General features: G+C 38.4%; 1 protein-coding gene across 1 annotated transcript; it reads right to left on the bottom strand.

Moving 5' to 3' along the window:
* Nucleotides 1–9,856: 9,856 nt before the first annotated feature.
* On the bottom strand, nucleotides 9,857–12,512 carry LOC119597246. The gene is made up of 2 exons (XM_037946779.1): nucleotides 11,984–12,512; nucleotides 9,857–10,645 (listed from the first exon to the last, which is right to left on the bottom strand). The coding sequence occupies exons 1-2, from the start codon at nucleotides 12,334–12,336 to the stop codon at nucleotides 10,405–10,407; spliced, it is 594 nt and encodes a 197-aa protein (XP_037802707.1). The 5' UTR covers nucleotides 12,337–12,512; the 3' UTR covers nucleotides 9,857–10,404.
* Nucleotides 12,513–13,609: the final 1,097 nt, after the last annotated feature.

Genomic DNA, 13,609 nt, shown 5'->3' with positions numbered 1-13,609 from the left:
CTCGTTGGGTTCCCGGGCCACTCACACCTTTGTAGAAGCAGGAACGAATCTATTGTCCCAAGGCTCTTTTAGCCATGTGCCAAGAAAACCAGGACAGACTAACTATGCAGGATGAAACTTGGGTCCATCATTATGATCCAGTAATTAAGGCCCTGTCAAAACATTTAGAAGCACTCTGACTAACCACTCCCCAGAAAGGCATTTGTCACACCCTGGGCAAGCAAGGCCTTTTGGGACCAGCAATAGAGTAGTGATGATAGATTTCCTGGCAAAAAGCACTACAATTACAGGAGTTTACTACGCTTCACTGCTACAGAAATAGCGGGAGGCTATCAAAACCAACAGGAGTGGAATGCTGACCAAAGGTGTCCGCCTCCTACAATTCAACGCCACTGTTCACAACTCTCACATTGCCCAGACGGAAGTACGGTCCAGTGACTACAAAATCCTTCCTCATCCTCCGTATTCTCCTGCCCTTGCATCGTCTGATTTTCACCATGAAGTCATTTTTGAAGGGCAAATATTTCAAGATGATGAGACACTGATTTCTGACATCACTTCATGGCTTCAAATGCAACCTGGACTTCTTTAAGCGAGGAGCCCACAGCTGCATAAAATGACGGGAGAAGTGTGTCACTCTTGGTGGGACCTATGGAGAGAAGACTAACAACTGGGCGATGTTTCATTCTTGTACGTCCATGGGAAGTGGGTCAGGGAAAACCTTTAATGAGTGCCCCTCATGTGTGTGTGTGTGTGTGTGTGTGTGTGTGTGTGTGTGTGTGTGCGTGTGTGTGTGCGTGTGTGTGTATACATGAATATATATATATATATATATATATATATATATATATATATATATATATATATATATATATATAGCGGGCCTAAAGGCGGGCCTAAAGGCGGGAGTACTCGGCCCATCTCCAACTCTCCAATCTGCCGAAGCCATGACCTAACACGGGGAAGCAAGCGAAGGTGTCGATAAAGTCCGAGTCGGTGGCGCCTGTATGTAACGTGGCGTAAGTATTGGTGATACACGATCTTGTCAACTGACCCCATGATCCGGCGTAAGGACCTCTTACAAAAGGCTTCAAGAGGAAACTCCAAGGGACGAGAGAGCGTCCAGGTTTCACTTCCATGGAGCTTTGAGAACACGTAGCTTGATCCATCTGCATAGGTACCGGCATCCAAAATACTGTATTTAGAGATCCTAGCAGACCAGTGCGTGCGTGCTTGTGTGTGTGTGTGTGTGTGTGTGTGTGTTGTGTGTGCGTGTGTGTGTGTGTGTGTGTGTGTGTGTGTGTGTGTGCGTGCGTGAGTGCGTGCGTGGGTGAAAGTGAGCGAGAAAGAGAGACATGGAAAGGAAAGGAAACTATAAATAGAAAGAGAGGAAAGAAAGAATGAAAAATGAAAAAAAAGAACATACCAATCAATTTATTTATACACAGACTCCAAACGTTGTGGCGAGGGGCGTGTCTTGACGTGCCTGGTGGGCGTGGCTGGAGAATCAGATGCAGGGGAAATAGGAAATGAAAGAAGGAAAGAGAAAGAGAGGATAAAACAGAATACGAAGGAAGGAGGAAAAAGAAAAAATAGGTTTTCGACAGAACTCTTCCGGACAAGGAAAGGACGAGTGAAAAAAGAAAAAGGAAATAGAAAGAAAAGAAAGGGAGAGAGGGAAAATATAGCAAAAAACAAGAGGCAAATATGTGTGTTTCATGCTTGCTTTTATGCGAACATATATGTACGTGCGTGCGTGTGTGTGTGTGTGTGTGTGTGTGTGTGTGTGTGTGTGTGTGTGTGTGTGTGTGTGTGTGTGTGCATGCATATACACATGCGTATGCTTGTGTATGTGCCTGTGTGCCGCGTGCGTTTCATTCCACTTCCAAGAAGCAAATAAAGCAAATAAAACCAGGTATTAACGACCATTCACCATCGGAACGACTGCAACGACCACCTTTTGCCGTGGACGACTCCGTTGGTCTCCCAAACTACCCAGTTACCTTCGATGATTATTGAAGGCGAATTTTCAAAATCAAAAGTGAAAATTTTCGTTTCTTAAGTATTTGTAAGGTAAAATACATAATACGCGTTGGCTTATCAATCTAATTTACGTAAAATTAACTAGTAAGCAATAAATCATAACGCACTATGATTAAGACTGATAAGCGATAAGATGGATCATTATCTTATCACAATGCTTATCGTTATAATCATCATTATCTATAAAATACAGTTGAATTATGTATTACTGATTTTGTCTTTTTTGGGAGGATATCGAAAAATCGAGATAGTATTTAAAAACAATTTAAATGTTTATTCATTACGTGATTTCTAAGAAAAAAACGGAATTTACGTGAGAAAATTCATCTAGGTATATGATGATATTAATCGTTAGCATAATTTATTCGGAAATTATATTTCTTATACAACAATGAATAAGTATTTGCCATGATTTTGTTCGAAAAAAAGAGAAAGAAAGTTATCTAAGAGAAGAAGAAAATAACATTATGTATATCATTCCCTTGACTTACAAAATTTACAGATATTCAAGTACGGTTTATTTCACGTTAAGCACTAAAAATTTCAAAGCCATCAAAACCGCACTGTATTTACATTTATGCTTTCCTTATGCATCCATTTGTAAACATAGCAGTTCTACAGTGAGGCAGTGAATAAAAGTGACTAAACAAAATAAATACATCAAAATTAGATATAAAATCATTATTGAAAATTATTAGAACAAATATATCATGCATTATATACTACAAAACGGAAGAATGCATAATTTAATACAGACATATAACTGCCCTCAATGATAAAGACTCAAACTATACAACTTTAGGTATGATGTTCGTCTGGTATCATCATCAAAAACGGTATGCTCATGTTTGAGCAGCCGTGGACCTCTGCACCATCCTTCGCCACTCAACTCGATCTTGCGCTTTTCTTTCCACTTGTACCATCGACAGCCCGCAAATATCTTTGATGTTGTCGCTCAGTCTTGTCTTCGGTTTGCCTCTTCCTCTGTTTCCTATCACCATCCCTGTCAGCAAGTTTTTCTTAATACTTTTACTTCTCATCACATGACCAATAAACTTTAGTTTCCTCCTGTTCAAGATGTCCAACAGCCGGTCTTTACATATTGATCATAAATACATACATAGATAGATAGAGATAGATTTATAGATAATTTCTCAATAACGCGTCTTAAGAAGTGCAGTGGAAGTGAAGTTTGTGAATAGTTTTTAATAGAAGATACTGGCACGAAAATAAATTAATACACTATAGAACCACAGATGAACGAAATAAAAAAAAATTTTGATAAAATTTGATATTTACAACAAAAGACGAAAATACATCACAATAGAGATACATAAAAAAAAAAAAAAAAAAAAAAATGAAACAGAAATTAATGAATCCAAAACAATGAGGAAATTTGAAATCATTTCTGTATCTTTCATTTTTTATTTATAATGCACTTTTTTTTAATGCGTTCACTAACAAACATGTAAAAGTTTAGCAAATGAAGAAATCTTAAAGAAAGTGAGAAGGAGATAAATATAACGATTTTCCCAGTCGGTTAAACTCGCATGACATAACCTGTTTTCGTACTTAATGGGTCAAGGAAAACACGAATCAGAAATTCTAGATAACAAGGTAAAGTGTACAAGTACCACATGCATCACATGTTTGTCTTTCTGTCTGTCTCTGTCTCTCTTTCTCTGTCTCTGTCTCTCTCTCTCTCTCTCTTTCTCTCTCTCTGACTTCGACTCACGACCTCGACTCTGACGGCGCTGTCGACCTGCCTCTCGGTCCAGAACAGCGCGCCGAACTGCAGAAGGAGGAGGAGGAGGAGAGCCGGCTTGCTGCCTGATCTGTAAGGAAACTTTTTTTATTTCACGGGATAAAGCTGACGTTGCAATTTTTATTTTATTTATTTATTTTTTTTTTGTGCTATCAATCATTTATTCTTAGTTATTCATTTATTTTCGTTAATACATATATTTTCTTATCTTTTAAACAAACACTGATTTAAAAAAGTCTTATCTAGTATGTATTTTTAGTTATGCATTTATATTTGTGGATATACATTTTTCTTTTTCTTATCTTTTAAATATCTTATCTATTCGTTATTATTAGTTATTAATTTATTTTACGTTATGTGTGTTATTTTTTTTTTTTTTTTCTTTTTTTCCTTTTTTTATTTTTTTTTGTGAGAAATTGTATGAAAACTGCAAAGGCGAAGATACAAATTATTTTTTTTACACATTTTCCTTACTTAAAAATCAATAACAACATCGCTATAACTCTTGTTACGAAATGAACTATAATTAATTCTATTGTTATATATTCTGTTTAAACATAAATTTCTTCCCTTTACATAATCTAGATAAACCACGAACCTACAGAACAAAACAAAGAGAATAATGATGATGATAACGATGCTAATAATAATAATAATAATAATAATAATAACAATAATAATAATAATAATAATAAAATAATGGCAGTGATAGTGACACCTGTAAAGACAACAATAGTGATGACAGTGATAATAGAAATAATAGTGATAGTGGAAAAAAAATGATAATAATAGTAATGACAACAACACTGACTCAACTTACCCACAGGAAAGACGACTTAGGGAAAACTTTCCTCGAACTTGGAGGGAACTTTGAGGGCCGCGGAGAGCTTGGAAGAGCTTCCTCCAGAAGGACGACCGGCTTTACGACCCACACTCTCACGACGACCTCCTACGTCGCCGGGACGACCGTCACTGCCACGGCTTACTGCATCACTCCTGCATTGCCTGCTTAGTATCGGTTCCTTATTTTATGTCTGTTATGTGCGTCGAATTTATTAAACGGCTATTATCATTTTATGTATAAAAAGAAAAAGCAAGAGAAAAAAAAGGAAAAGTTTTTATGTGTAGTCTTTAGGAACACAAATTGAGAGGTTTTATTTTACGAAAATAGTTTATCTTCTGCTTGAATATAGATTATGCTCCCTTGGAAAACGAAACACTCCATAAAGAAAGAAAAAAAAAAGTTTCTGTATACATCCACGAAAAGAGGAAATGAGGTCTTTTTGGTCTGAGACCTTAGCCCACTTTTCCAAACAGTCTTTTATGCCCTGATTTCTCCCTTATTAAGACAACTGCTTCTCGAATAGGGACGACGCTGATTTTCCAAAGTCTCCCCTAAAGATCTCGCATCTTTGAATTAGGGAAATACTTCCACTTCTTTCACCCTTTGTCGCGAAGCTATTTTCTGGCGCTGGGTTTGAAGTCGTTGGGTGGGAGCAGGAAACGAGCGTAAGAATAATAATTTTTAGCAGATACTTTAGACCTGTTGTCATTTGTTTTTTCATTCGTATAGGCACTAACGCAGTCATTTTCTTTGGGACAGACACCCCTGAGAGTAGTATAGTATCTCTCTTACCAGTGCTGTAAGGAAATCTCTGCAATGAAAACCGAGGAAGTGAAGGAACATTCCTAGCTAAAATCCTCACTTTGCTCTCTACTCCAAAGCCTATGCCATCTACGGAGTTTGAACGCCGGAGTTGGCATAATGTTACATCTGTTTTTTTTTTTTTTGGTACCTAGAAGTGTGATGCAGAAAACTCTCCTTTTATTTAAACGTCAGGTTTCTCTTATTACTTAATGCCGACCAAATCCAATTCAACCATGTTGACTGAATACCGATCCTTCCACTCGCAATGGAAGGATAGATATGGTTTTCCATTGTTAGAGAAGCTGTACTTGACAACCACTGTTTGGATTCTGATAGCTTCTTCACAAACGTATTCAAAACATTTTGATATGTATGGTGTTCAGCAGATAGATATGCTTCACAACCATCATAAATATTACTATGAATTAGGACTACTTTGTCCTATATCTCAAAATATTCTCTCCCTGGTGGAAACTGCTTTAAAGTGGTGAGGACCTTTGAGGTCCCTATGAGCTGGCGAGCTGGACTCAAAGGTTGCCTATAATGGAATGGTCACCAGCAAGGGATGAAAACAAATGGGTTCCATGTTCAAATCTTAGGAGATGGTCCATCTTTACCTGACCTGTCTCCTTGTGTCCAGGGAAAACTCTCCAATGGATTTGTCATAATACACACACAACGAAATGCACTCCAGGTAACATATTCCTTAAAACACCTTCAGTCCTTATGGTCATAATTAAAACCTGACATGTAATGGCTCCTCTGCGGGGGCTGATAGACGAGGAAATGATAGTATCACTGGCATGGACAACCTAATGCAATGTGTGCAATAGAACTACATTTCCCAAGACGAATCGCGCCAACCTCTTGAACTTCATCACATTCCACTTAAGATTTTTTCCGGCGACGAATCCTATAGAGAGACATTACCTAGCAAACATAAAATATATTCTGCCAAAAAATCTATTACGGTCAAAACTCCTGATGTTGTGTCTCCGTGGATCATTATATTTCTGATATAATTCGCAAAACTGTTCGAGGTTTTCTGATGTGATCTCCGAAGGAATGTCAGCCAGAACTTGCTAGATGAGAGTTATCGTCTGCTTAAAGTGTTCTCACAAAACCTTTGAGTGTTATGAGTTTTTTTATTTATTTATTTATTTATTTGTCTATTTAAGACCTGAAAAATGACTGAGGCTTGAGTACAGCTCATTCTAGTTCATCTCTTCAGTCTTTTGCATAGATTTTTGGCTTGGTTTGCCGTGGCTTGTTTAAGAGTATACATGAAATGCATTGTTAGGTGGTGTTATCACTATTTGGTGTCACACCTGATAGTGTGAGTTTGTTACAAGAACTGGGATTATTTTCATGAGACCAAATCTGTTTTCTTGAAATTTAGAATGACCGAAAATATCCCCCCTCGGGCAGAGAATACACATTGAAATTGGGCCTGGTAGTATCTCTACTGAAACGATCCATACCCAGCTCCACACAAAGTTTTTAACTGCCAAGGTAATGGGCACAGAACCAGCTCTTGCCATCACAAGGGATATGGACTACCAAGTGTGCTTGTAATCTATCACAACAAATCACGAAGATGATGACAGCCTTTTTCCTGTATCTTGTCAAGTGTAGATGAAAAAAAGACAGAAGATAAGAAATATGGAGTCTCATTCCTCATTCCTCTGTGGATACTCAAGAGGAGAAAGGAACAACCACTTGTAGCGAGTTGTCTCTTGGGGACTGAGGAGCGAGATAACTCTTTCCTCCAGGGTAAGGGAGTTAGGGTTGGCAACACACTCCATGGGTTCAGTATTGGCTTATTTATACCCTTTGTTCACATAGTAGCATACCCAGGTTGAGTTTCTTTTCAGACACGTCAGCCGTTATCTATTTTCTGTTATGAGAAAATTTACTGTGTTTAGTTAATGAACCTCTTGTATCTATTTTTTTCGACGCGGTGCATGCGTGTTTGTTTCGCATACAGTTCTTTTTAAAGCTGGCTATCAGAGGCGCTCAGAATCTTAAAGGTTTTCTCGCTCCTATCATGGGAAAGAGACCTCACAGCACTTCTGCAATTCAAGGAAACACAGTCGTCAGCAAACCCCATGGTGCTCAAAATGTTGGCTTCATTTACGAGGAAGCTCTCAACATCCCCACAGATGTTAACCACCCCATGTACAAGATTTCTTTACTATGGAGAACCACCTCTATTTTCCAATGGTACCTTCACGAGTTTAATTTAGTATACATAGCTAGAGAAGATCCCACAGTCCCCTTCGTATCACAGTACATAACCCATATGCAGTCATTCAGTTCCATAGTAGGAGCAAGAAGAACTTTTTTTAGAAATTTCTTCATATAAACCAAGATCAAGCAAGTTCGAACTCCAAAAACAGCAAAGAAGTAAAGGAGAAGCATCTAAAACCTCTTTAAGTGCAAGAGGGAGCTACAACAATATTTCGAGAAGGTAAGAAATCCTAAACGGGCGTAAGAGTCGTAGGAGTTACATGCTTCATCGCCCCAGTCTTAGTCTTAGTCCAAATTATATGTTATTTATATAGCGATCAATGTTAGGTACCTTCTTTGTGATGTATTGTTATTCGTAACTCATTACGAGCCATTAAACCTAATAATAACAACAATGATAATAATAATAATGATAATGATACTACTAGTTACTCTTATTACTACTACTGCTACTAATGATACTACTACTAATAATAATAATTATAATAATAGAAGAAAAAGAAAAAAGAGAAGAGACAAAAGTAAAAAATTATAACAATAATGATGATGATAATGACAATAATGATAATGATGAAGAGAAGATGATGACGATCACAAGAAGTTATCGCAGTGATATCAACGCAGAAGAAAGTAACTGTGTTGGGTTCATGTGTGTTTGTGTGCGTGGATTTATTTTTGTTTGTATTTGTTTGTGCACGTGTGTTTGTGCGTGGATTTGTTTGTTTGTGTGCGTGTGTTTGTGCATTGATTTGTTTGTTAATGTCTGTGTTTGTGTGCGTGTTAACAGAGGACCCCCAAAATACGTTTGAGACGACCCCAATGGCTGGGAGACAAGAATCATGGATGAGAATCGGGTCCGTAATGTTAAATTATGTGTGGTAGATGGGTGGTTGAGAGGTCCCCCTTTGTGAGAGATGTTGAAGTGTACAGGTGTATTTATCTTCCGTTATACAATGAAACACTTTACTAGAGGAAGTCAGTGTCCCACGAGTTTCGTAAATGGATGATGCTACCGAATTCACTTAGGAATTCCAACGGCATGCTCATCCAACACTGCAAGATCGATGGTTTATAGAATTATATAATGTTCTCTTAATTTGTGCCGACATGCGGAATTGTTTGATACAACTCTTGTCAAAATAAAATACCAACACGCATACACTGCTAATGACCTCAACTTCTAACAGTGTTTTCTTCTTTTTTCTTCTTCTGCCTCTTCTTCTTCTTCTTCTTCTTCTTCTTCTTCTTCTTCTTCTTCTTCTTCTTCTTCTTCTTCTTCTTCTTCTCCTTCTCCTTCTTCTTCTTCATCTTCTTCTTCATCTTCATCATCTTACTTTCTTTTTCTCTTTCTCTTTCACGATCCCTCGCTCCCATGCACATACAGTGAAACAAATAGTCTCATAAGGTGAAACAACCACACGGCAGTTCACTCATTCCAAGATTCGAACAGCTTGCTTCAGTGCTTCACCAACCAGAGACCAGCATTCAGCTCTCACCACGGATTGGGAATGGTAAAGGCTCCAACGGGCACCGCCTCCATTACAGCCTTGAGGAAAACTCCTTTATATTTTGCAGAGGAAGATTTTGATAAGTTTTCTCCTTCTCCATAATGGCAGTAATGATGATGATGATGATGATGAAGAGGAGGATGAGGACGAGGATGATGAGAATGAGGATGAGGATAAGGATGATGAGGATGAGGATGTCGAATAATGAAATTAAATGAAACGAAATGAAAATAATAATGGTAATAATACTAATACTACTACTAATAATGATATAACAACAATAATGATAATGATGATAACAAGAATAATGGTAATAAATGAGGTTGTTGTGGTGTCACTGAATCATTATGACTTAATCAGATAGACAAATTACAATTGAGATACTAACCCTTTGATTGCATCTTGTGAGACGTAGATATTTCTCTTGAAACTTAATTACATAATAATACGAAATGTTTTTTGTTTGTTTGTTTGTTTGTTAGAAGAAAAAAAAACGGTTTGAGCGAGTGGCTTTATTACTTATATATTTATCAATTATGTTTTTTCTGATTTAATACTCATGTTTATTTTCATATCTATTTATTGTTTTCAAAAATTGTTAACGTTTTGTAGAAATCCAGGGCTTTTCATTTACTATTATCATAGTTTATCAATTCTTTTATTTATTGATATTGTATATGCCAGAAAATATCAGCGAGCACGAACTTAAATCAAGTAAAAAGTAACATTGACAATGATCCTAAAATAAGTTTATTAAGTTACGTAAAAGCGGCGGCGGAGAGTCCAAATATATATATATACGTAGATATAATCAATATCAAACAAGAGCATGATATCAGGAAACAGTCCTGGGTCGTCCCGCTTAGCACTGTGACGGACTGGACGACCTTCCACGAGAGGTCGTTTTGAGGGTCCTCCTTCTACAACTCCTGGAGACAAAGTCGTATCGGGAGGTCGTTTCCAGCCCGTCACCGTGACCAGCGTGGGGGGGGGGGAAACAAGTGAGGAGAAGGTCGTATTCTTAGTCGTTTTGGGGGTTAGGCCAAAACGACCTGTCAGTGTATCCAATCTGACCCTGTGAACTGGCAGGAAACTACGACTTCAAAAAAGAAAGAAAGAAAAAAAAAAGAGAGTCGTCCCTGCGCCCGAGTGGTCAGAACGACACGCCACCAGGTCGTCCCAAGTCGTCCCTACTTCCCGAAGCATCCCGCCGTGAGACCAGGAGTGATGCAGTAAGCCGTGGCAGTGACGGTCGTCCCGGCGATGTAGGAGGTCGTCGTGAGAGTGAGGGTCGTGAAGCCGGTCGTCCAGATGGTGAACTTGCGGTCGTCCCTCTGGAGGAAGTCCCGCTGCTGCTGGGAAAGCTCTTCTAAGCTCTCCACCGACCTGACGCTCCCCTCGAGCTCCAGGGCCGCGATATCCTCGTCCTCACTGCGAAGGAAACAAGGCCTTGGGGTTAGCATGTTCTTGCTGCCGCTTTTTGTCTCCATCCTCGTTGTCATTGCTATTACTCTTATTATCATCACTATCATTATCATTGGTCAGTTTCAGTATCATTATTATATTTATGTTATTATCATTACTACTCCTACTCCTACTTCTACTACTACTACTACTACTATTACTACTACTGTTATTACCCTTTTTGGAACCATGATTATTAATATAAATAATGATGATAATGTTAATGATATTGTTGAAGATAGTAATGATAATAGTGATGATAATAATGATAATAATAGTAACTATATTCATCATTATCTTTATTACTTTACACATTATCATCATCGTCGCCATCATTGGCATTATTATTAATAGTATCACCATTAATTATCTTTATTGTATAAGCCTGATAAGGTCTAGAGTAAATATAGATGTGTAATATATGTTAGTTAATCATATATTAGTTATAATAACTTAAATGGATATAGATTTAAAAATCAGTGGGAAAAAAAATCGTCCCAGCAGAATAATTTCCAATTGTTTTTTTCCCCGAGATATTTTCCTATTTTTTACATATGTCTATACTACATTTATTGGTTTATTTACTTTATTTTTACACTTATACGTCCGCTGTTTACAATATCTTCGGTAAATAGTCCGTAGAAGCTCCGCCCACTGATAAATATAGACGGCCGCTTAGCCAATAAGAATCGACCATCAGCGGACGTTTGTTTACATCCGGGCATTTTTCTTGAGAAATCCTGGAAACGTGATATTCCTAGGAATGTAAATGGGACTTTTATATAACATTAATCATACTATAAAAATGGTTAGACGATTCGCAGATATGCCTACCTTGCCTGCGTTGTCTTTATGTAGCAGCTTAGAATGACAAAAAGAAGAGAAAAAAAAGAGAGAGAAAAAAATAAAGCAAAGATGAATATCAGTATATCAGCCATTGTTTGTCACGTGATCAGTGGGCGGAGCTTCACTTCATCAATCCAATGGTCATTTCCAAGTGACGTTAATTTTTTTTTTTTTTTTTTTTTTAACAAAATCCTTCTGGAATCCTACGCACTGAATCATATTGTTTTAGTTGCTGAAGTAGTATAGTAAAAATGCAGAGGAAAAGGAAGAAAAAGAGAAGAAAGAGAGGCAAAGAAAAAAAAAAAGAAAATTAGAGAAGAAAGAAGATGGGAAAAAAAAACAAGAGTGGTAAACAATCAAAGAAGGAGAGGAATTAGTAAATAAGCAAAGGAGCCCCGAAGGGCGCGACAAGAAGCGGTCCCTCCAGCCGAAGGGGCAAGAGAGAGGCCCTTGACTCACATGGACTCCAGCCTGCCCGCCCTCCTCTTCCTCCTCCGGCAGGCCGTGGCGGTGCCGAGGATCGAGAGGCAGGTGGAGAGCGCCGTCAGGGTGGAGGTCGTGAGGCGGGTCGTGGTCGTCGAGGTGTAGTAGGCAAAGATCCTTTCCCCTCGGCCGCTGTCGTCGTCGAAGGACTCGTGCTCCTCCGAGGGGGACAGGTCGTTCGGGGGGAACAGGTCGTTCGGGGGGGACTGGTCGTTCGGGGGAGACTGGTCGTTCGGGGGAGCCTGGTCGTCCGCGGTCACATCCTCGGCCGCGACGCCGACGGCCACCACGCCCAGCAGACACGCCACGACCACCGGCACGACTCTCATCTGCGGGACAAAATCTACCCTTAGAACCGCTCCCGGCGACCCTGGCTTCTCCGAAAGACCCCGGGAGACGACGCCACAAGAGGGACGACCTGGGGGTTCCTACACGAACCACCCGGAGATCGATCTGCTTTCCTCGCTCGTGTCAGTGGCGCGAGAAATCGTGTCGTGTCACCAAGGTCGTTGCCGCTTGCCGTAAGTGACCCCGAAGATGCGTGTTTGTTTGTTTGTGTGCGTGGATTTGTTTTTGTTGTATTTGTTTGTGCGTGGAATTTGCTTGTTTGTGTGCGTGTGTTTGTGCATGGATTTATTTGTTAGTGTCTGTGTTTGTTTGTGAGCGTGTGAGTTTGTGCGTGGATTTGTTTGTGTGTGTGTGCTTGTACGTATTTGTTTGAGTTTGTGTCTGTGTCTGCATGTATTTCAGATTTTACTGATCGCATAGAAAAGCTTGAGATAATTCAGAAGGAAAAAAAATAGCCCGACAAACGTACACAATCACACAATATCAACAAAGAGAAAATAACCCTTTTCTTGAATTTCTAAGGAAGGGCGTCGAATATAATTAATTCTTCCCAGTGAAATGAAGAAAAGATTAATTTCTCTTTTGGTTAATAATTCCCAATTCACGAGATATGGATTTTTCTCGAGTGGAATTTTTAATCAGTTCCGGGCATCTGGCATCATAAACACATATACACACATCGTAATTCTGTAATTTAAACCATCTAATAAAAAAAAGACAAGTAAAAAAATGAAAAATATACCAAAAAAAAAAAATGTTTTTTGTCATGTCATGTGTCATATCATCGTCATAACATCGTTTTCATGAACCAATTCGTTTTATTTATTGATTTATTTACCAAACCATTTTCTTTTCTTTTTCTTTTATTTTTGGTTCAGATAATAATAATTTTCTTCATTTATTCGACCAATATTTTTCTTCTGTTATTATTCAGTCAGAAATCTTTCGTCTTTTCAAACAAGCAATAATTTTAAATCACTCAATAAAAAATCCTTTTTCTGCTTCATTTCTCTTCTTTTCTTTTCTTCTTTATTTCATTTTTCTCTTCATAAAAAAAGAAAAATATTCCTCAAATATCTCGGCCAAAAATCCCTTTTTTTTCTTTTACTCAGAACAAGATTTTTTTTTTTTTTTTTTTTTTTTTGCTCAGCCACAAAGACTCCTCTTCTTTTCCTTCTCCTTGTTCTTGTTCTGTTCTTCTTCTTCTTTTTCTTCTTGTTCTTGTTCTTTCCCTCTTCTTTTCCCTCTCCTTTT

This window comes from Penaeus monodon, chromosome 39, assembly GCF_015228065.2.
Source record: "Penaeus monodon isolate SGIC_2016 chromosome 39, NSTDA_Pmon_1, whole genome shotgun sequence".
Taxonomy (NCBI): domain Eukaryota; kingdom Metazoa; phylum Arthropoda; class Malacostraca; order Decapoda; family Penaeidae; genus Penaeus; species Penaeus monodon.
Note: the sequence above shows the minus strand (reverse complement) of the source record. Positions and strands in the feature narration are given on the sequence as shown.

Excerpts from the sequence above, each read along its gene's own strand:
- LOC119597246 (XM_037946779.1), bottom strand. The coding sequence starts at position 12,336 with ATGAGAGTCGTGCCGGTGGTCGTGGCGTGTCTGCTGGGCGTGGTGGCC. Across the intron at positions 10,646-11,983 it reads GCGGGCAGGCTGGAGTCCAT|TGAGGACGAGGATATCGCGG; the intron begins GTGAGTCAAGGG and ends TTTCCTTCGCAG.